Consider the following 24,706-nt stretch of genomic DNA (forward strand, 5'->3'; position numbering starts at 1 on the left):
AGAGTTTGGAGGATACGACATCCCGGTCGACTGCAGAGAGGTTCTTGCGAAGGCTAGGGCATTCTCAAGTGCTACGGACACAAATGGAAGAGGTTCTCTGTCTGGTGCCGTGCACAGAAGATTAACCCTCTGCGGATTACGGCCCCTCAAGTATTGCCGTACCTATTGTCTTTGGCCAAGGCTGGCCTATCTCACGCTTCCATCAAGGTACATCAAGGTACATCTGGCTGCCGTCTCAAGTTACACCAGAATTACAGGACGGGCGTCCTTGTGGTCTCATCGACTGGTGAAGGAATTTATGAAAGGACTGTTCCGATCATTCCCGCCGGTGAAGGCCCCTGCCCCGGCGTGGGAGCTCAACGTGGTGCTGTCTAGGCTCATGGGGGGGCCCCATTTGAGCCTATGCATTCAGTGCCGTTGAAGTTTCTGTCGTGGAAGACAGCATTCCTCGTTGCCATCACCTCTGCACGACGAGTGGGAGAGATCCAGGCCCCGTCTTGCAAGCCTCCATAATTGACTTTTCACGACACGAGGGTGGTGCTGAGGACGCACCCCTCCTTCATGCCCAAGGTGCCGTCTGACTTCCACCTCAACAAGCCCTTGGTGTTGCCAGTTTTCTTCCTGTCGCCTTCGTTGCCGGCTGAGAGGACTCTGCACTCGCTGGATGTAGCTAGAGCGCTGAAGTTCTACGTGGACCACACGAAGAGTTTTCGGAAGACATCACAGCTGTTTGTGAACTTTGGGACTGTGAATCAAGGGAAGGCTCTCTCGAAGACTTCCATTTCCAGATGGCTCTCCGGCTGCATCATGCACTGTCACCGGTTGGCAAACCGACCGTTGCCAGGCCGTCCGAGGGCCCATTTGACCAGAGTGATCGCTGCTACTACGGCGTTCCTGTCTGGTGTGCCCCTGCTCGACATCTGCAGGGCTGCTACGTGGAGGTCGACGCACACCTTCACGAGATTCTACTGCGTCGACCGGGATTACAGGGAGGAGTCCAGAGTCGGCTAGGCAGTGCTGCGCAACCTGTTCGCCTAAGGTGAGCCTAATGAGGAGGTAAGAGTTGCTTAATGTTGAGTTGTTGTATTGCTTGATATTGAGCCTTTTGCCACCTCCCGTGGTTGTGCATGTGTATACTGCTATGTATTCTTATATTCATGAGCATGAGAATCCATGCCAGACCCCATGCTGGAGAAGGAACAAGTTACTTACCTGTAACTGTTGTTCTCCAGCATGGGTCTGGCATGGATTCACATGCGAACCCTCCCGCCTACCCCTCTGCGGCTCTTCACTTGGTCATACTGCCACTTCACGTGCTACCAAATATCTGAGGATGGCTGCCAGGGGCGGGGCCTAGGGAGAGGGCAGTCATTGGCTGGGGCCAGTATGACCCAGAGACCAGTGATTGGTTACTACTGAGAAAGACAGATCAGAAACGAAACTGATACTGATTTTTTCTATACTGAGGATTCCCAGCCTGACGACGGGGAATATTCATGAGCATGTGAATCCATGCCAGACCCATGCTGGAGAACAACAGTTACAGGTAAGTAACTTGTTCCTTAGTCAATCCTTCATTTCTGCCAAAAATAGTCTGACATTCACTTGCTCAAAAGATCACATTGCCATCTTTCTACCCTCCCCCTCATGCAAGTAAGGAGGAGGAAAGGCTCCACAGGATGGACCCAAAAGGGGCTCTCCGCTTTTACATTTCTAGACTGTCTAAATTTCGGCAAAGTGACCAACTTTTCATTGGATACGCCGGCCACAAATTGGGCCTGGCAGTAATGAAACCGAGCTTATCTAGATGGATATTTCTAGTGATTGCAGAGTGTTACGGGCTGGCAGGTATAGAACCTCCAGATGGGCTAAGGGCTCATTCTACTAGGGGCATGGCGACTTCGACAGCTCTTCAGAGGGGTGTCCGGTGCAAGATATCTGTGCAGCAGCCACCTGGTCGTCAATGCACACTTTTGTGAAACAATATTGCTTAGATTCCACATCAGCCCAAGAGGGTCTTTTTGCTAAAGACATTCTACATACAGTCCATGAGTAAAATTAACTAGTACTCCCTCCTCCAAATGTTCACTGCTTTGGGAGTCTATCGAAGATGAGGAATACGTGGGAGGACACAATCCATTCGAAGAACAAGTTACTTACCAACTGTAACGTTCTTTCGATTGGATGTTCCTCCCACGTATTCCTCATCAACCCTCTCAACCTACCCCACCGTACAGTTTGCGTATTTTACACTCAATGTTCGTTGAGAGCTTATGGTCTAAGGGGACGCTTTATCAACTCTTCAGTTGAGAATATCGAAAAAACAGAATTGAAACCAACGGGCACGGCTCGTGCCATTTATACTGCAGATGACGTCGACCCACTACGGCAGCCCTCGAGGGACATCAACGCCACGACATCGAGGACAGCGCCCTCTGGTGTAAACATTTTTTTTCCGAAGCAGCAAAGCTGAAAATACGAATATCTAAGATGAGGAATACCTAGGAGGAGCATCCAATCGAAAGAACGTTACAGTTGGTAAGTAACTTGTCCTCCTCACTAAAGCCGGAGGGGGTCACCCTGGGACATGGGGCGGCGCGGGCAGCAGGGGCCAAAATGACAGTTTGTGCTCCCGGGGGATATACATGCTGTACATTTGTCCCATATTATGAAGATAAACTTACCTATTTCCTCACATTTTAAACTCTGTAAAAATATTTCACAGAAAGACTGCATATGGATGATGGTCCCGTTGTTAACCAATTCTATTGGCTCACTTGGAGCTTCTATTATCCAAAGGATTATAACTATTTTTGCCATTCTTTTGGGAATGTATTGAATGCATTTGCTAATCACATGTGTTATTAAATGTTTGGAGAAGAAAACTGTTAATGCTTTAGAAGTTCAAGGTAGACCTCTATTGATGCAGACAGTTGAAGTGTTTGATAATTACCTTTGTTTCCTAGAGTTAATTGCTCCAAGTGTTTGAGATTGTGAGGCTAGTGGTTTTTGGGGATTTGGTTGACACACAATGCAGCTCTATGTAAATGATTGCCTACAGAGCGTTGATGAGAAATGTAATTGTAAGTGCATGGAAATGAAACTGAGTATTGTGATGAATCCCGAGGTATCGTCAGTGCTTTAGATGGGCAACCCTCCACCCACCTATGAGGCCAGGGTGGTGAGGCTGCTACCTGATATTCCCCCCTGGGGGTGGTACTCAGCGGGAAGACCTCCTGGGGAGGGAGGACCCTGTTGAGAGCAGTGACCAAATAGGGAGCATGCAGTACCCCTTCTCTGTACCCTCCACCAAGTACCACAATGTACTGTTGTAATACCTCCCTAGTGGAACCTATTGAGGAAAAAGACACTTGCACAGTATCCAAAGACAGTACTGGGACAAGCAAGAGAACACAAGTAATGAAGATGACTAAGGGGAACGAAGACACACACTCTAGCCTTTGTGACAATGTGATTGGTCAGCTTTCATTCAAAGGCAGAGCGGTGAGAAAAGTATGGTGTCTTCAATCACAGCTCGGTGCGGACCAAACTCTTCGCAAGGGCCATGCAGACACTCAGCAGGGAGAAGCCGACTATGCGCTGATGGTAGGCAGACCCGCAGGGAACCGGCAAAGCAGGAGGCAGACTGCGGAGGAGGCAACTTACCTCCCAGTTACCGGGGCTGCTGCAATTAACATCAAAGTAGTGGGACACTACGAGAGAGACACGCGGGGGACCGCAGAAGGTCCTGCTGAGCCTGAAAAGCCACCACAACTGCAGGGAGAGGTGCAAGCAACCGGAGAGACGAGGCCAAGGCCCTATAGGTACAGGGGTGGCTAGTCTAAAGTTTGGGGAGACCCAGAGAGCACATGGGACACAAAGCGGAGTGAAGGATGAACACTTACCAGGGCAGAGTCCTAGAAAGAGGGTCTGGGGCCCAACGCAGAAACATGTGACGTAACGAGGAAAGTAACAGGGAAAGATGCACACTTCGTAGGCATAAGGGACACTCGCAGACCTTGGCAGGTGAGCAAACCATGGCTGTGCGTGAACAAGAGTGCTGAGGGACAAAACTGGGAAGTGAAGAACCTGGTGTATCCTACTTTGCAAGAGAGATGCGGCAAGAAGAGGCGTATCATGAATAGGGTCTGGGGCCCGCATTAAGTGAGAAGAATATTCACAGCACAGCTTGGAAGAAAGAACCAGGCGATTTTACCTTGTCGCAGTCCCTGGGATGTGGGTCTGCTCACAAGAATAAACCATGTGAATACTAGAAAGGCTTTGGGGAAAGAGATTCAAGCCCCAATCCTCATGGAACTTATGTTGGCTTTTCTGCACCGTTAGTGAACTTCCATTTGGAAATCTACAGCTGGGCTGTAGGGTGGCAGCCAAAAGACATTTTCCCTTTTCGCCTTTTTCCTAAGTTTAATTTGTGAAGGATAGGATAGCTTTTGGATACAGGACAGTGGACTATAATTTGGACCTCCTGACATTGACCGTATCATTAGTTTGTTTTGTTTAGGCAGGGAAACCCTTCCCCTTCATAGAGACAGGACTAGTTAGTACTTTATGCAATCCCCTTATTTTGTTGTCAATAAAAGTGTTTATCAATCAATACGCCACACGTGCGTCCGTCTCCTACTCCCAGACCCTCTCAGTATGCTGATTCAAGAAGGAATCGGCCTCTATATTTAGCACCAGGCATAGTGTAGTTTAGAGAGAACTCCACTTTGAATTATGCGTCTGCAGACAGATGGGAGAATAGGAACATGGCACACCAATGTAGTTTTAACTTGCACACTCGCTTTCTGCTGCCTTAGTACAATTATTCATAATATTGTTTACAGTGGCAAAACTATATTCATGTGTTACTAACCAAAGCAGCTTCAGGGTTGCCTGTCTCCTTATAGACCATTGTGCTAATTTGGATGTGTGAAATTCTCCTTAGTGAAGTACTACAATCTTCCACTTGTTATAATGAAGTTAATGTACTGAAAACCTTTACAAGTCATAAAGTGGGCGCCATAACACAGTACTGGCAGGTGGCGCAAAGAACGTGCCACCTCTCAGAGTTGGTTCAGGGGGTTTTATAAAAATTTCACAGGGCGCTAAGGCAATTACGGTACCTATCTAACTTCCCTCAGGGACTTCCCAGTCTAGACCTACTCTAGTTTTGTTGTCTCTACAGCGTGCTAGGAATGTGTCTTTCACACACTTAAGCCCAACCCTGTGTTATTCCTCTCATGCCCTTATGTTCCTCTATTTCTCTCTCTACTATTCTATCCTCTTCCCGCTACATACCTCCTTCCAATTCCACCCCAACTTTCTCCTAGTATGTCCAACCTGACCCTCTTGTCTCTCTACCATGTGGTGTTACTCTTGCTTATTCCCTTCTGTCCTCTCCCTTCTCCACACTCCTACAATTTCTTTCTTTCCTGGCCAATTCTACTCTGTCCTGTCCTTTACTACAGCCCCCATTCCACTCAATTACTACTCTGTCCTCCACTGCTACTCCCCCTCTCCACTACCATTCCACCCCTCCTTTCACTCCCTCAGTCACCTTTCACTCCCTCTCCACAATTAAGACTTTCACTCACACACCTTACACGCCCACTCGCAACACAGTACCCCTTGCTTGCATCAACCAATACCTCACCTCTTTTATAAATCGCCTTTACACTGCAGTGTAGTCTTTCCTCCTTTGGATCACTTGGTCTGGTACCTCCTTCTCTGACCTCACCCAAACAACCCACAAATTCCTTCTGCGCTGTTGCCCTTCCTATCATCCCCCTCTTCGTCCTTTTGGACTTCATCCCCCTGATCAACCAAGCACCAAATCCCCCTCCCGGGAGGTTTTAGTAATAACAGTTCACAACTAGGGGGCTAAGCCATGCCTGTATATTCCGTTTTGGGCAACCGTGCTGAACCACTGGTGACCCACATTGGAGAGTGTCCCAATTAGTTTTAGTGGGCTGCGTTGCTAGAACAGTCTGAAGAAAATGGGTACAAGTCTTTCCTTCCCTTGCGCAGCATGTCTGTTCCGCGTCAAGTCTGTGACTGTTTGTAGGAGGCTTCCTTGTGGGTATAAGAGCGTGGTGCATACTACAGTTGGTGCGTGGTGTGCAGTAATACTGGTGCCTGCTTGCTTCCCACTGGCCGTAATACTGTGATGGCTGGAATTGTTCACTGTATGGCTCTGGTGGGCTGATGTCTTGCGGGCGGGCTGCCCAGATCTCTATTGTTTGTTGTGGTGATCTGAAAGTTTAAAAACCATTATCTAGCCAGCAATGTTTTCAGGAAGTATGGGGTCATCCACATTGTAACTCCTAATGCTCTTGCAGGCACTTAAGGAGAGGACAGGAACTGGGGACCTCCCCGCTGCCACCTTCTCCCTCTGTAGTAGGAATTGCTCTAGCTTCCACCCTGATAAGGCCCTAGAAGCCCTCCACACCAGGCTGAGAGGGGTTCCCATCCCCTCTTGACAAGGTCAGAACTCAGTAAAATGTCAGTCTTGGTAAGTACCTGTTGTCACTTTTCAGGAGTTTCCAGGTTTCCAAATATTTGCCCATGGTCATCAACAGGGCAAACCCAAGGGAACAGCCATGTTTATGAGTAAAACTGATATAAGTATTACTATACATATGTCAGGTCCGTATCTTGACTGGCGCATAGACAGCACAAACTCCTACCTCCCGTTGGGTCTTGGCACCTGGGATCTGAGTACACCACAGGCCTCCGCAACCTGCCGGGGAAAGAGGGTTAGGGTCCATTGTTTGGATAGGTTCGGGGGTTGAAGGAACACCGGAAAGAGGGTTAGGTAGCTGTTATGGATAGGCAAGGGGAGTTTAGGGTAACATGCTCCTCGGCTCCTGCCGCTGCTGTGTAGTTACTCTGCCCTTGCACACAGTACATACACGCACACTTGCTTGACCTGGGTCTCGCTGAGCTTTTGCCTGGAGCTCCAAACCAGATGCTCGGCTGGATGAACACACTCAGGGGTGCACCAGGTTGGTAAAAGCCTTTGCCTGGGGCTTGTAACCAGAAGGCAGACAGCCCAACACTGCAGGTACTGATGTATGGCAGAGATCAGCCTACACTCTGAATGGGATATTTCTTACTCTGAAGTCTATGCTTTACATCAACATGACAAGGACATTGTGTTACCCAATGCACAACTATTACAACCCACTCTAGGAATAGTCTTTAAACAAGGAACTACTACTTAGCTGCAGATGTCTTGTCCATGCCTGGCCAGAGCGGGATTGTGCGATTCTGAGAATGTTCAATGTGCTCCGCTGGAATATACCAAAGGAAAACGTTCATAAGTGCAGCGTGTTCGTTGCGCTACACCAAAAGAAGCGTTACAATGCACAACGTATTCGTTGCTGCTACACCAGAGCTGTGTATGCCTTGCAACCTCTGTCTCTGTTGTTCACGGTTCCTTCATCATGAACGTATTGGGTCAAACATACCAGCACGATTGCCCGTGTAAGTATCATGCGCATTAGTTTTAAACCGTCTATACACTCTGATTAGTCCTCCCATCTGATCGTCATGCTCTAGTTGCCTTCCCCAGTGCGGCATGCTTCATTAAACATTACGAACGCTGTTGCGTGTCACATGCACACGTAGTGTTAGTTTTCATGAGTAGGTGCTAATGCGCTGAACTTATCTGTTTAGAGGCGCAGGGCCTGTGTTGGTTCAGGCGGGTGGATGCCCCGCGTATGTTCTGCCTGCCAGAGCTTCAAAAGGCACGTCTTCTCCCTCTGAGTTCCAGTATTGCAAGCAATGCCCTTTGGACGCGGCTCATGCATGCCTGTTCAGCTGGACGTGGCGCTTTTCCTGCCAGCAGGCTCGTGAGCACACAGACCTGCTGGGAATTGAAGTCTGTTGGTCTTTCTTGGCCCCCGAACGCTTTCCTGTAAAACGGATAAAGAATCCTTTTGTGAAACTACAATGTAGGCTTGCGCCTATTCAACCTGGCCATATATTTGATACACTGTCCCCACAGCATGTCTAGCACTGAGCGTACTCCCCGCAGCCCCCCCACCCCCTCCCTCTCCACCTTGCAGGCCCTGGCTTTGTGGGGTGTTTGATGGAATTGGCGGAGTAGTCGAGGAGCATGTATGTTTTGTGCTGGTTTCCAGGACCGTTCTTCTGGGCCATGTCCCACCCAATCTATTACGTACCATAAGTTTTGTTGTCTTAGACTGGAATCTAGGATAGCGTTTACCTCATATTCTGGGATTCCATCTACTAAGATGGGTGGGGATTTCTTTTGTCTGATGGATGCTGGAGCGGGTTTGAGCAACGCAACATGAAAGACGGGGTGGATTCGCATTTGCCGTTGCAAAGTCAATTTGATCGCATCTGGGTTGATTACGACTTCTACTGGGAACGACCCTATGAAACGGGGTTGGAATTTCCATGGGCCTTGAAAATGCAAGTTACGTGTAGACAGCCATACCTTGTCTCCCACTTGAAAGGTTCGACTCAGTCTTCGTTTGTTGTCTGCATACTGTTTATAGTACTGTTTGGCTGTAGTTAGATTAGTTGTATTGTACGCCAAGCTTCCACTAATTGTTTCTGTCGAGTCTGTGCGACTGGAACCATGGCTGCCTCCGCCCGGGGCACTGACTGAAAACGCGGGCGATGCCCATACGTGCTGAAGAATGGTGTTAGTTTTGTTGATGCGTGTACTGCGTTGGTGTAGGCTAATTTCGCCAGCCATATAACTCTGGCCCAAGAGCCTTCCCTTTCCTGGGTCATGCATCGTAGATACTGCTCTAGGGTTTGATTAAGGCATTTTTTCGGTCTGTCCATCCGTCTCCGTATGATAGCTGGTGGACACCCGCATATCAATTCCTACTGACTTGCAGAAAGCTTGCCAGAAACGTGAAGTGAATTGTGGACCCCGGTGTGAAACGATGCACTGTGGAATCTCATGAAGGCGCATAATGTGGTACAAAAACAGGGCGATCAATGTGCTTGCTGATGGTGTCAACTTGCATGGCACAAAGTGAGCGAGCTTGGTTAAAGAATCCACTACCACTAATATGGTTGAAAAACCCTGACTTTTGGAGAGTTCTACGATTAGGTCCAATGAAACTGTATTCCATGGTGTAGGCAGTGTCGGTACTGGCTGCAGCTTTCCTGCGATGTTCTGTCTTATTTATTGAACAGTTCTCGCAAGAGGTTACCAAATTGTGGACTTCTTTCCTCAAAGTGGGCCACCAGCAATGTCTTAGTTCCAGGGTCTTGGTTGTTCCTGGATGGCCTACAAAAGAAGAATCATGGCACCACTTCATGGCTTGTTTGTCGTATTGGCGGGGTAGGGAGGTATAGAGAGGTCTTGTAAAAAGGTAGGCCATCTTTCACAGTGTGTTCCTTGCTTTGTGAATCCCATTGCACCAGATCCTGAGCTGTCATGGCTTGCCGAATATTCATGAACATGTCATCCACCATGATACTTCCAATAATGCACTTGGGGTCTACGATGGATTTCGGCTCCTGAGGCTTTTCTGCTTGACTCATGTTTGGTGCTGGGTAGCATAACAATATGTCTGCTTTCCTGTTTTCCAGCCTGGGTCGATAGGTGACTACGAAGACATAATCTGCGAAATACATTGCCCAACGCAGCTGCCGGGGACTGAGTGCTTTGGCTGATTTCAGGAATTGAAGATTGTGATGAATGTGTATATTGTGATGGTATGTTGAGCCCCCATAAAATAGTGGCGCCATTCTTCAAAGGCGGTTTTAATCGCCAATAATTCCCTGTCAGCTATCATGTAATTTTGCTCTTCCGGCAGAGAGTTTGTTAATAATAAGCGACAGGATGTAACTGTCCTCCGTTATACCGCTGTGACAGTACTGCTCCTAGAGCGTAACTGGATGCATCTGTCTCCACAATGCACGGTTGAGTAGGATCTAGGTGCATCAATATTGTGGCAGTGGTAAATGCTTTCTTGAGAGGTTGGAAACCCTCCTCTGCTGCGGAGCCCCAGTGGAAAGGCACCCCTTTCTTTAATAGTTGGGTGATTGGTTGGACTTTCTTAGCAAAACCTTTGATAAAACGTTGGTAGAAATTAGCGAACCCCAGCACTGTCTGTATGTCTTTCACAGTGGCGGCCGATGACCAGTCTAAGATTGCTTGCACTTTTTTCTTGTCCATCATAACTCCTTGCAGTGATAAAATGAAGCCTAGAAATTCAACTTTTTGATGGAATTTGCATTTTTCTAATTTTGCATAGAGCTGATCCCTCAAACGCTGTAGTACAGCCTTCGCGTGTTACTGATGTTCTTCCAAGTTGTGTGAGTAGATTAAGTTCTGATGCTTGTTAATCTGCTTAGAATCACATGCTGTGCATATCCTCCGACATCCAGTGGTAACCGCAGAGTATTGCAGCTTGTCTTTCAGGGACCGAAAGGGGACGTCTGCATAGGCGTGTCTGTAACACTATCCCTATCATGACGTGTAGTGTACCCAAAATCCCTCGTGCACCGCGGTCCCTCAGATTGTTTTTTTCAGCCCAGATAACTGGTCGCCCTATAGCGTAGCTCTTCAAAATAGACATTGTTTATCTTTATACCAACTTTGTCGGTTATTTCTCCGTAAGTCACTTCGACAGCGATTCAAACAACATCGGCGACGACAGCAGGAAGTTTCAACGGCAGTGGATTTCGGCACCTGAGATCCGGAGGCTGAGCCATCCACGTGGCTGGGCCCTCTGGGACAGTGGGGTCGGGTTGGCCATATCTTTCGTTATTTCTCTCCTCTTTCCCCCTCTTTGCCCTCTAGGTCTGGTCATCTTTGCCTACACTTTTCGCTATGGAAAGGACACCATTTAGGTTCAGCCCTAAGTGTAGGGTCAGATACCCGTGGAAAGACCAGCACAGTGCGTGTAATTCTGGTCTACCCCTAAATCATAATGAGAAGAGGTGCGCGACGTGTAGACTCCTTCGGCCTAAGACCCTTAAGGAGCGCTGTGTAAAGCAGTAGGCCGCGTAGGCATGTTGCGGGCTGAATCCTCTTCCCCCACAGCCACACCCGCCGAAAGTGACGGGGGCACTGATGATGGACCAGACATCCGTGTCTGATGTCATCGACCTTGAGGCGGATGCTTCTAGGTCCGCCACGTCCCCTCTATGCCTGACGTACGTCTTGCTTTGGGAACAACACCCGGCGACAAGGGCGTACAGAAACCACACACTAAGCACACAACTCCATCACCGGTTTCGACGGTTCCGGCGAAACGGGTGAAAGCGCCAACAGGACCGCCGATAATTTTGACGGAATCCTCTGGTCTGGTAGATCAGCAGCCTTCCCCGCATCCGTGTCTTGCGACTGTGCACTCCAAATTTAAGGGTGCTACCTCTAAATCGGGTTTGGATGCCGAAGCGCGATCATCCAACCTACTTCTAGGCCCCCTAGCCTTTCCGCCAGGGAAAAATCTACCACTAGACCCACGGTAGGCGGTAAATCTACTGCTGACCCGTTTACTCAATCTCCGCCGAATCGTCGTGAGTCAAGTCTCGCGAGGATTTCTTCGGCGGTTGGGCTGACGCCTAATAAACCACCAAAACGCATGGAGCGTACTGCGAACAGGTCTAAAAACACGCCATGGCACCCCAGTACTTGCAAAACCTACGAGGACAGTCGGGAGCCTCTGTCCAACACCCTTGGGGACAAATTTCGACACCATCGAGAGCAAGGTGACGTTTTTCCGCCTTTTGCCCCTTCTGGTTTGTCAAAGTGGAGCAGGGAAGACTTTGAAGGATGCATGGACCGTCTAGAAAGGATTGTCTCGCGTTCAGAGCATCCTTCCCCTAAGAGATCTCGTGAAGACCCTCTTTTGGTGTCAACTTCACTTTTTCCTGAAAATCTTGACTCTCAAGACACTTCTACTTCTGTCCACCATGAAGATGTGGTCCAGATGGACACTTACCAAGACATCTATGATGAGGAAGAAGACCCTTCCTTCCTGCAAGACTACCCTGATGACCAGGCGGATGCCATGGGCAACTGGGAGGAGACCCAGCAAGTGGAGACGGAGCCATGGGCGCTCCCTACGCAAGATCAGGACACTGATGTCCTATGCCAGGATTCCCCTCCTTCCACTCTGGCCCGCCAGGCCTCGCCTGTGGACGAACAAATGGCTTTCAATGCCATCTTGAGGATGGCAGCAGAGCACTTTAAGATCACCACCCAGGAGACGGTACCTGAACAAGATTTCGTGGAGGACATTTTCAAAGAGAAACCCCCCTCGTGCCAAACCATTCCTCTCCTGAACTCTATTAAAAGAAGGTTGGCCCCCTCCCTGGTCATGCCAGCACAGACCCGGGCAGTGAATCCAAGAGTGGAGAAACTATTTTGGCCATCTTGTACTGACCCTCCATATATTAAAGGCCACGGCACCCCCGACTCCTTGGTAGTCACTACCACCCGGAAACAGGCAGGGGTACCCCTTGCTACAGGGGAGACGCCTCCGGATAAGGAATCTAAAAGGTTGTACGCCTTAGGTAAACGTGTTAACTCGGCAGCTGCGTTCACCACACGCATAGCAAACCACACTACGTTGCTTGCCAGTTATGCAGACGCACAATGGAACCTTGTCCAAGAAGGTCTCCAGGAGGTTTCTGAACGCGCTAGATCCAGACTACTCGCCATCGTGGCCGCGGGCAGGCAGGTAAATCAAAATATAATTAAAAACACTCTGGACACTGGAGAGACGGCAGGCAGGTCCCTGGCCCAGGGCACACTACTCAAGCGGTACGCTTGGCTCCGCAACTCAGGTTTCAAGTCTGAAACACAGGCCACTCTTATTAACAAACCCATAGAAGAGACCAATCTCTTCGGTAAAGAAGTCAACGATGCTCTGGAGACGGCCAAGAAAGAGCACAAGACTCTTAAGTCCTTACAACAAACAACACTGAAGCCTTCTCCCAGGGGGGAGGCGGTTCTCGTCGGTCCTTTCGAGGACAATCCCGTGCAGGTCAAAACAACTACAATACGGGAAACTGGAACTCTGGATAAGCATCCGAAATCCCCCCCCCCCCTAACTACCCACCTAAGGGTCAATGACGCGGCAAAGGCAGAGGCCCCAACCCCAGAGGAGCTGCAGCCTCTGGTCAGAAATGACCAACGGATCCGGGTCCCCTCCCATGACACCCCTGTCGGGGGCGTTTAACATCTTTCCTTGCGGCATGGGAGGGGATAACTTCAGACTAGTGGGTCATAAAGACGGTCGCCCACGGGTACTGCGTGGAATTCGCCCGACCACCACGGTTTAGACCGCTACGATCACAACGCCTAACGCCGGACCATCTGCAGATCCTGATTCAAGAGGTGGAAGCGCTTCTGGGAAAGGACGCCATAGACGCCGTACCTATTCTTCAGGTAAACAAGGGTATTTATTAATTGTACTTCCTTGTATCCAAAAAGGACTTCACCATGCGCCCTGTTCTAGACTTGCGCCCAGCGAACACATTTATAAAACCCCAAATGTTTTGTATGGTAACGCTTCAGGAAGTGATCCCACTGTTGTAACAGGGTGACCACATGGCAACACTGGACATGAAAGATGCATACTTTCATATTTCAATGTTGCCAGCGCACAGGAAATATCTAAGGTTCATGATAGAGGACAGACACTACCAATTCAAGGTGCTCCCCTTCGGCATTGCCTCGGCTCCAAGGGTGTTTACAAAGGACCTGGCAGTAGTGGCAGCACACCTGCGCAGAATATCCGTCCCGGTTTACCCTTATCTCGACGACTGGCTCGTAACGGGACTCTTACGACACATGCTTTTTGACCGTAGTCTGGGATTCTCCAACAACGAGAAGAAGTCCCCAGTCAAGTAAAACTATTTCTGGGGGCTCTAATTCGGACGAAGGACAGCCTTGTCCTCCCCTCCAATGAGAGGGTTCAGAACATGCTTTTTCAGATCCATCAATATGTGGCCAGTCGAGAGGTGACGGTACGCAAGGCCAGGCAGCTGCTAGGTATGATGGCGTCATGCATATACTTGGTTCCCCACGCGCGCCTGCGCTTGCAACCTATGCAAGAGTGGCTCAACCGCCAGTGGTGTCAGGCCAGCGGACAATGGGGAGATCTGGTAGTTGTCTCGGCAGCCCTTGTTCTCTCTCTCTGCAGTGGCAGTCGAGGGAAAACCTCTTGAAGGGGAAGTCCTTCACCACCCCGCAGTGGAAGCCACTCTCACGACAGACACATCTCTCACGGGGAGGGGGGGGCTCACCTGCTTCAGCAGACAGTGCATGGAGTGTGGTCCTGTAACGCTCACCTGGTATCCACGGGGACGTCACTCAGCCTGTTCTGACCTCTTACGACCTCAAACCCTTCCCTGGAGCCTACTCGACTGGAGACTGGGCCTGAAACACAGGATTGGTAGAGTTTAACTCCCTGTTGTCTCTGTGTGCTTGAACCCCTTCTTCCCCGGGGTCCAACCCTTCCCTTTGATCTATAGCTCACCTTGCTTTCTTGGAAAGTGTGCTCTCCGTCCTGCTTTCAGCACAGGGGCGCGTTGATTGATGTGGGCTCGTTGCTGCCTAGTTACTTCACTGGCAACAGTCCTACAGGTAAGTATAATGAGTCTTTTGAACAGTTCTCTAACTTCGTTCCTTTCCTTCCTTAGATGATGGTCGGCGTCCAGGGATGGCGACATGCTGCTGAGATGAGTAGCGCTGAAGGTGAGTGAGAGCGTGATGCGACCCTTTCGTATTTGTATTGAACTGAGTTCTTTTTCTGTGTCTTTTAGGTGCGGCAATGTTTTTCAGCGTGGATGCCGGTTATGAAGAAGAAATGCAGTGAGTAAGCGCGGTATGCAGCGCCTCTAGATGTTTCCACGCTAACCTAGAGTGTCTTTTCCCTCTTGCAGATGGCTGAGAAGTTCCAGAGACAAAGTTCCCCCAGGGCGGTTGGGATTCAGGTAAGCGTTTGAAGCTTTTACAGTCTTTAAAAATAAGCGAAGATTTGCTGAATGCTTATTAGTGCCTTTTTTCTGTTCTTTTCCCTTTTTCTCAGGAAGCGGCGTGCCGGGATGGGAATGGCGCCACCGAAGATGCCCGCAGAACAGAAGGAGCGATGAATGATGGGCAGAAGTGCCGCAAGGTAAGGCTGTTCCTAACGGTGTTCTTGTTCTTGCAGGAGCTGAGCGCAGAAGAAAGATGCAGGCCTACTGGAGACCGATCCGAACACGGTGAGTGTCACGCTGCAGGTGCAGAAAACGCAAGGCATGTTTCTCAGCCTGGGCGTGGCTTAAATCGTCTCTGGGTATCCCAGGTGTCTCTGGGCTGAACCACACCCAAAAGACTAGACTGCATATGCAGTTCTGCGAACCAAAATATGTGGAGGCATCCATCTTGTCCCCATCAATGCACTACAAGTCCAATCCCCAATGTTATCCTATGGGAGTGAGTGAGTCTGGTGCCACAAGCGCCAAGTCTGACTCCAAGTGGGTCTTTGGAGGGATGTAGAGACCCTTGAGGGTCATGTAGGTGATCGTGGCCTGGCTCCAGCCTCACATCTTGGAGGGCTGGGGACATGAGGGGCAGGAATCATGACGGGTCCGCACCATATAAACCTGTTAGAGCTATTGGCAGTATTCAAAGCCCTGAATGCCTTTTAGACACAGCTACAGGGGAAAACAGTTCTGATACAGACAGCACCACAGCCATGTACTACCTACACAAACAGAGGGTCGGGGGGCACACACACTCTCCAGGGCTATCCAAGCTGTCCCAGAACATTTGGATGTGGCCTCTCAAACACAAGATGTTCCTGCTGTCCCAACACCTCCCAGGAGAACTCAATCTTCTAGCGGACTAGATTTCCCACTGCCTTTAGAGTACGAATGGCATCTACACAAAGACATCGTCTCTAACGTCTTCGCAGAATAGGGCTTCTCAGAGATCGACTTGTACGCAACTCAGTAGAACGCCCAATGCCAAGACTACGCCTCCTGATGCCTCCAGAACTGCTCCAAGGGGAATGGACTCTGGATAACATGGTCAGGGAAATTTGTCAACGCTCTCCCGCCTCGACCCCCTGACTCCCCTGCTCATCAAGATTGTGCACAACATGCACCAGGAACCAGTTACCATGATACTGGTGGCCCCTATATGTGGGCCCGACAACCCTGGTTCTTCCATCTTATGGAAATGTCCCTTTCCCCTCCTGTGAAACTACCCTGTCCGTACAACATGTTGTCTCAAGACGGAGGGGAGACGCTACACCCATGCCCGCAAACTCTACACTTAGCGGCCTGGCTCCTCAGGTCATAGAGTTTGGACACCTTCAGCTCCCTCAGAGATGCATGGACATACTCAGGGAAGCCAGAAAACCTAATACTCGTTATTGCTACTCCAGCAAGTAGAAGTGCTTTGTCATCTAGTGCAATAGTAAGAGTGTCAGTCCCATTGACTGCTCTCCTACCCACATTGTGTTGTACCTGACCCACTTGTTAGACTCCGGTCTGGTTTTTAATTCACTAAAGGTTCACTTGGCTGCCCTCTCAGCCTACACCAAATCACAACAGAAGGTGTCATGGTGGACAATACCTGTGGTCAAAGCCTTTATGGGAAAGGGTTAAAAGAATTCAGCCCCCCATTTCTAACCCAACTCCCAGATGGGATCTGAATGTGGTTCTAACCAGACTCATGGGGTCTCATTTTGAACCAATGCATAAAGCACGCCTAAAAGATCTTACTTATAAGACACCTTCCTAGTGGCTATCACTTCTATCAGAAGAGTTAGCGAACTACAGGCCTTTAAATCCTTGACCCTTTTGTTACAGTCCACAAAGATAAGGTGGTTCTGCGCACTCATCCCCGATTTGCGCCTAAGTTCATTTAGGAATTCTGCGTGAATCAATCGATCGAACTACCTATGTTCTTCCAGAATCCCACTAGCATGGCCGAGAGAAGCCTACACACACTGGATGTGCGCAGGGCAGTCATGTTTTACATAGAAAGGAAGAAACCACTGAGGAAATCAAACCAATGGCAGCTGGCAGAGAAGGGGATCTTGTCTCTAAGTCAGCTATCTCAAGGTGGATAGTTAAGTGAATCACACTATGTTATGCTCTTGCTAAGAGAGAACTGCCCTTCAAGCCTAGAGCACACTCTACTCGGGGCACTGGGGCTTCCATAGCATTCATTGCAAATGTTCCCCCTTGAGTCCATTTGCAAGGCGGCAACCTGGAGTTCTGTACACACCTTCACAAAACACTATTGCCTAGACACTCATTCTAGATCTGATTCTCAGGTGGGACAAGCAGTATTAACACATCTTTTCTCTACTATTCCGTCTCCCAACCCACCTCCAACTCTGGGTTCTGCTCGGTAGTCTATGCACAGCATGTGATTCTAAGCAGATTAACCAGCATCAGAAGACATCCATTACTCACCATAATAGCATTTCTGATGATTGTATCTGCTTAGATTCACATGCGCCCACCCTTCTTCCCCGCTCGGATGGAAGGAACATAGACGTCTTGCTACTTTCTCTCTTTATGTACTCACTCACATTAGCCTTGGGCTCCCTTATGGCAAAAAAAATACAATTGGAGGGACCTCGGCGCGTGAGGGATTTTGGGTACACTACACGTCACCATAGGGATAGTGTTAAACACACGCCTATGCCGACGTCCCCTTTCGGACCCCGAAAGACAAGATGCAATACTCTGCGGTTACCACTGGATGTCGGACCATATGCACAGCATGTGAATCTAAGCAGATCCAATCATCAGAAATGCTATTACGGTGAGTAATGCATGTAATATCGTCTATATAGACAACAGCAAACATGTCCAAGTATACACGCAGTACCTCGTCTAGGAAATATTCAAACGCGGCTGACGCATAACAGAGCCCGAAGGGCATAACTTGGTACTCGTATAACCTGAACTTTGTCCGCAAGGCCTCTTCCTTTCGTCCCCTTGTTGCACGTGCACTAAATGGTATGCTCCACGTAGATCTAATTTTGTGTACACCGTCGACCCTCGCACCTGGTCCAGCAGAACGGGTATTAAAGGGAGCGGGTATCATTTTTTAATGGTGATACGGTTAATGGCCCTGTAGTCAATACAAGCTCTTAGGTCTCCCGTTTTCTTAGGCACGAAGAATGATGGAGAGGCGAAAGGTGAGGTGGAGTGTCTAATAAAACCATTGGCAAGATTGGCCTTTATCTACTCCTTTAGGTGTTTGTTTTCCACTTCGGTGAGAGCATAGATTCTACTGCAAGTTAGGGTAGCGCCTGGTTGGAGATCTATACGACAATGAAAGGGCCCATATGGAGGCAAAGTCTCTGCAGCTGCCTTGCTGAAGACATCTCTATATTCTTCGTACTCTGTGGGCAAAGTATTTTTGAGATTTCTGATAACGTGAGTGTCGTAACTGATACCTTTGCACTGCGCCGAACAGTGGTCCGATACTTGTCTATAGTCGGGTTATTTAACCGTAGTCAATTTAGCCCCAGGATCAAACCAGATTGCGGTGCCGCTATAACGTTGAACTGAAGTGTTTCCCGGTGGTCTTCATCACACCAACTGCATGTGTATGGTCTGTTGTGTAATAGCACCCGACGTCGGTGAAGAACCGTCCACAGATTTGACCTCTTCAGCTAACTGCATATTGACCAATGGAAATCCCAAACGCTGCGCTTAACAGCGCATCGACGAAGTTACCGGTGGCTCCCGAGTCTATCACCAGGGATACAGGAATCCGTTTGCTTTGCCAACTCAGGTGGCCAGCCATCATTACATGAGCAGCCTGATCGCAATGGGTGTTGGCCAAAATCTGTGGGGTGTCTTTGGATGTGCCTGAACCCCCCTCACAGGCAAGCACTGGCGTTTCCCGATGGTTCACCCCTGGGTTTGATGGGACACTCTCGCAGGAAATGTCCAGCCTTCCCGCAGAAGAGGCACATCTTGCCTCTTCTCCTTTTCATCCTTAGGCAGCAGTCCCTGCACTGACCCTATCTGCATGGGTTCTTCATGATTCTTTTCGGACATCTTGGCGGGTTTCTGTTGGTCCAAACGCACCAAAGGTCTGGATTCCCATTTCCGCCGTTCCTGCCGTCGTTCACACTGGCCCTCAATACAAGTTAGGCGGTGGACCATGGTGCTATTAGCACCATGGTCCATGCCGGATTCTGCCATGGTGGATGGCGGAATTACCGCCTCATTCCAAGGTGAGTGGGGCGGTAATTCCCCATTCACCATTTGCCCTTCCCTATTCCCATTTTTGCCCCATAGGGCATAATGGGGATGGGGAAGGCGCTAATTACGGCACCGTAAATTACGGTGCCGTAATTGGCACCAAGGTCGCTTAGCGCCTGCAAAAAGCAGGCGTTAAAGTGTGAATCAGACGTTAAGGGTTTAACGGCGCCAACGGCGCCGTTAAACCCTTAACGCCTGACTTGTAATGAGGGCCACTGTCTCTGATCCAGGCCACTGTCTCTGATCCAAATCTATGATGGCCCGAACAGTCATCTGTCTGGGGTTCCACTTGTGCTATCCGGTCCTTCAACTCGTCTCTGAGTCCCTGGTAAAACAGGGCCATCCATTTGTCTTGTGGCCAATCTGTTTCCATGGCTAACTGGGTGAAGGAAATAACCTAGGATACCAGGTCTTTGCTACCTTGCCTGAGAGTCAATAGGTCTCTATCCTTGACTAGTGATGCCGACCGTCAGTTGAATATCTTAATGAATTCCTCAAGGAACTTGTCCCAGCTATACAGAAGGGCGTTGTCTTTCCTAACCAACGGTGTGGCTCATGATGCTGCATCCCCAGCTAGATAAAAAATGATAAAGGCTGTGCTGGCCGGGGCGGTCCGCAACACCGTAGGTTTGGTCAAGAAATGCAGCTGGCATTGCATAATAAACTGGTTAAATTTCTCTGGAAGTCCCTGTGGTACCGTTCTGGGGCAGCCAACGGTAGCAGGGGTTCTGTGTTTGACTTGGACAGTTTGCTGGATGGATGACTTGATTATGAGGTATTTGAGGATTTTGACGAGTTCCTTCAGGTGTGGGTAGGTTCCTGTTCCTAATGGCCAAAGAATATTTTTGTAGTGGGGCTGTTGATTGGTTTGTGTTTTGATTTGTCTTCCATGGTCTACACATGAAAGGTAGTTCTAGAAGCCTGGTTGATTGTGTACCTTTTTTAGATAATAGGTGTATTGTTCTCATAGTAATAGCAGGTTATGCCTTAGTTGATGATGGATTTCCAGGATTTGAGGGGTGTAGGGTGAAATGTAGTGAGCAGGGGGACATGTATAGTCTGTTTTGTACGAAGGGAATGCAGCCATCCAGTGCAATTAAACATATATTTCAATCTTTTTCCATGTTTATTCGTTTTCGTTTTTTTTTTTTTTGCTCAAGGTTGTGAAACTGTTGTAAATATAAGCACTAACACTAAAAAACACTTTTTGGGGGAGTGATTTTTTTCTCCATCAAACAATAAAGCCAGAGATGCAAGTAATGCAACCCACAATGTAGAACTAGGATTACAATAAATAACATTTCCTTACAGGTAGGTATCTCAATTTTACTCACTTTTGTGTAATGGGAGTCCATATTTTCATTTCCTGCAGCCAACCTGTTCTGCATCTTCTTCCCTCTGTAGGCCTTGACGTGGGAGTGCAGGAGAAAGGATATCACTTGTAGGCAGTAAACCGATAGGAAGGACAGATAGTGGGGTTATGCATGCACTAGAGATTCTATGCTTTTTTAAATTTTCTCCTTGGATGCAGGACAAAATACAGGAAGTTGTTTGCATAGCAAGACTTCTCATGTGTGGCGAAGAAAGGAAAACCAGTACAGGAGCATCTATGGATACTAATTTGTATTTTTCACTATGCATGGTCTGTACTCTCCAACCAATGGAACACATGCCCTGCATCCTGCTTCCCCTCATCATGTCACTGTATACCGCTCTGCAACAAATGTCACCTATATACCAAGTTGCAGTGTTTTCACTTTGTTACAGGCTACTCTTCAGTTCTGTGTGGTGAAACCTCTCATGGCCACGCTGACCGTTGTCCTTCAAGCCTTCGGCAAATATAAAGATGGAGATTTCAAGTAAGCTATCCTTATCAATTGCCTTAAAATTCATTTTTAATGTAAGTTTTCAGGGGCATGTGGTATGGTGATATGGATTCCCGTTTAGAGGTGTTATATTGTGCAAGCCATGCTTCTACTACATTTTTTGTTCTTTCCACATTATCATGGGACATCAGCATTCTATGTCCGGTGACAATAATAGATCCCCTTAGCTGTGTATAGTGACATTGAAAATGCAAGCCAAGTAAAGTGTCCAATATCCTGCCCCGGCTTACCTCCAATAATGCGTGGCTTTCTTTTCCCAGCCCTACTTCTAGCTCTACTTTATACTCTTTGGCTAAGCAGCGCGATACCTGAAATAGCCATCTTGTTTCTACATAAATTACTTTGGAGTTCTTCCATTCCGGATTGTCTTCCTGTTCTTCCTCCTTGCTTGCTTCTAGTAATTAAGGCTTCAGCATGGGTGTTTCTTGTTTTGCCTTCTATCATAAAGAGGCAAGAACAGAATAAACAGACACTAATATTTTTGAGTTCTTAACAGTTTTGTTTACACTTTAAAGGATGTTCTACACTTTCTGAATAATAAATGGAAAACACTCTGGGCAACAGGTTAGTAACTTGATAAATAATAAAGGCTGTATGCTGCCGAATTTCTCCCCTCCCAGGAACTGTCTGGCAACAGCCTGCAAGGCTTAGCACGCCAAACAGAAACTATAAGGACAGCTTGTGACCGGCAGTGGGACTGATGGTTTTCTGTGGAATAAAAAATAGGGGCATTCTATCAGCAAACTTGTGCCAGGAAGGGTGAAAACTGTGTATACACAACTCTAAAAGGGCCTATTGTCCAGAGTGCTACAGGCACAATCCATAGTCTTTAAAGCAAAGTTTTGGAAGTCCCTCTCAGTCCTCAGGTTTTGTAGGATCCTGGTGCCCTTCTTTTGTCGTGTTCAGGTCGAGTCCTCTGAGACCCGGTTTGTAGTTGTCTGTCTTGACTATGTAGCCTCCTCTAATGATAGATGTCCTTCTGTGGCTGCTGGGATCCCTTGTGTCCATAGTGATTGGAATGGACAGGACGTCTTCCTGGCTTGCTGTCCTGCCTTGGACAACTGGAAAAATGGGAATATGCATATTTCTCCCTGAATCGCCTTGGCTTAACTCTTCCTGTCTTGGACAATTCCGGTAGGCATCTTTCTCCAGAATGGGTTAAAATGCTCATGAATATTCCCCGTCGTCAGGCTGGGAATCCTTGGTAAAAGAAAAAAGTTTCACTTTCACTTAAACTGTTTTTCTCCTGTGAACCAACCCCTGAACTATGGGTCATACTGCCCCCAGCCAATGAGTGCCCTCTTCCTAAGCCCCTCCTCTGGCAGCCATCTTTGGATTTTTACCGCACGTTCAAGTGTTGGGAGTCCTCGAGTTTTGCTCCGTGAGCTATTCTACGTTTTTTGCGCTTTCTCTGAGGAAAAAGTCCTATTTTCGTCAAACTGAGCCCGTCTGCTCTTTCTCTACATCGGCTGAGAAGCGGGGATCCGTTTGTCTGTGAATTTCAGTGCCCCTTAAGGGCAAGGATCGGCGATTTTTCGTCGAAAGTTCCAGAAGGCCATGAGACCTACTCTGCATTCCGGACCATGTCGGAAGAGAGAAAAGAAGGAAGCTGCCTTTGCAAGCTCTGTTCCAGCTGCGGACTGCGGAATGTTTTTTGTAGAGGACAAACGCCTTCAGTGCCTCTACTGTCTCCACCCGGACCACCGAGAAGGAGATTGTGAGATCTGCCTCGGGTTCAGCAAGAGAACCATAAAAGATCATTACAGTAGACTGGCGGTGTGGCACAGCGCCAACGCCTCTACCCGGTGCCCCAAGCAGCGGCATGCCTCGCCCAGGACCTGCCTCAGGAGCGGGCTTCTAAGTCCGTTGAGGGCGCCCTATCCATGGGGGCCGAAGACAATGCCAAGCAACGCAAGTCTGTTTCCGTTGAGGTTGCCCCTGAAGCCGGTCCCACAATGGGCAGGGCGCGATCAACCTCACCTTCTGCCTCCATCTCCAGCCATCGGTCCAGCTCCTCCTTAAAGAGGAAAGCGGCCAACCCGGCTAAGCTCTAGAGGCATCCTCAGCCGTCAGTAACAGAGTACCATGCGCACGCAGATTGTCCAAAACTCGCCTGGCGAGTCTCGCACCCATCACCCAGGTTTAACAGAACAGTCAGCTATTTGCAGGGCTCCCCTCTCGGGTCCAGGTGCCAGTCCACACTCGTCCATCCATTAGTTGGCCTCGCCAGGATGATCAAAGAACAGGGATTTGCCCTTATAGAGCACCTTTAGCCTAGCAGGATATCTGAGGATATACTTGAGCCCCAGATTGCTAAGCCTTTCCTTAGTGGGAACAAACATGTTTCTTTTCTTTTGTGTAAGAAGTATGTAGTCCGGTTAGACATCCAGTAGAGACGATCTTCGCTTGATATTGCCTCCACCCCTAGGAAACATAAGTATCGTCTCTCGGTCTCGAAAGTTAAAGATCCGTGCAATGACGGGACAGGGAGATGCACCCGGAGGCGTGTGACGAGCCAGCGATCTGTGAGCCTTTTCGACTGTGAAGCTCTGAGACAGCTGCCGGGGTCTAATCTCCTGTAACATCAAAATCTCAATGTAATACGTGGTGTCAGGCCCCTCCTCACCCTCCCCAAGCCCCAATGTTCTGATATTATTGCGGTAGGATATTCCCTTTGTGTCCTTGGCACGCCACTGCAGGACCTTGTTCCTGTGCACCAGCTCATCCACTGTCGCTTTCAGGGCTTCAGTGTTGTTTTTTTGGCCGAAGTCTGCTCCTTGCTATCAGTTAGTTGTGTGGACAGTGATCTTACTTCTTGCCGGAGGAGATTTGCATCAATCTGTATTTCGTTAATTTAGTACTCAACGGAGGTGCGTAAAGCCGCAATTGCCCCCAGTACCTTGTCCTCTTGCGGACATGGGCCACCATCTGCTTGCATTCCGCTATCAGTCCCAGAACAGTGGTCTTTGGGGCCAAATTAGTTCATAATAGTCTTTTTCTGGTGCCCCTTCATCTTGGATTCTGGCGTGTTGCATGCTAGGCAGGCATTGCAGGTCCCATGCCTCTCAGAGATGGCAGGTGTTTGCTCTATCTAAGCTGTGGGGTCCGTCAGCACAGCGCAGATACCCCCAGGAGGTAGTACAGTTGGTTCATATATCATAGGCAGTGTATCACAACTATGAAAGTTCCAGGGGTTATGAGTACATAGCTTATACAGGTCACAACCTCTCCAGCAACAGGGAACAGCTTTTGTTTAGGGAGGATGCTGTGCGTATTGCACAACAGTAGACACTTTGTCTTGTGCAAGTGGCATCCATCCAATACAATGTGGAAATCAGTACTGCCCATAGGCAAAGGATCTAATGCGCATTAAACAGGTGAGGCCAGGTGAAGTCTGCATGCTCCCAGGGGGCTCACTATGCCCAAGGTGCCTACCAGGCTATCTCAAGTTTATTGCTCCTATTAAGCGTCACCAGCTTCTCCTGCAGTCACTCTCCCATGTGCCTCTCAGGCTCTTGCCAGCAGGAGCACGGTCCATCACACCCACGGCCGCTGTATATCAAAGTTGTGGGCAGGGGACCTCC

The 24,706-nt window shown here is 48.8% G+C and overlaps 1 protein-coding gene across 2 annotated transcripts in view; it reads left to right on the forward strand.

Moving 5' to 3' along the window:
* The window catches only part of TMEM184B (transmembrane protein 184B), a 905,911-nt gene that overhangs the window by 586,098 nt on the left and 295,107 nt on the right, over positions 1-24,706 (forward strand). For both annotated transcript variants that reach the window (XM_069652979.1, XM_069652978.1), the window contains exon 6: positions 21,004-21,095. In XM_069652979.1, the coding sequence (XP_069509080.1) occupies positions 21,004-21,095 (92 nt within the window). The remainder of the gene's footprint in view (positions 1-21,003; positions 21,096-24,706) is intronic.

The sequence above is a fragment of the Ambystoma mexicanum genome, chromosome 3q (genome assembly GCF_040938575.1).
Source record: "Ambystoma mexicanum isolate Mex_15411 chromosome 3q, UKY_AmexF1_1, whole genome shotgun sequence".
NCBI classification, from domain to species: Eukaryota; Metazoa; Chordata; class Amphibia; order Caudata; family Ambystomatidae; genus Ambystoma; species Ambystoma mexicanum.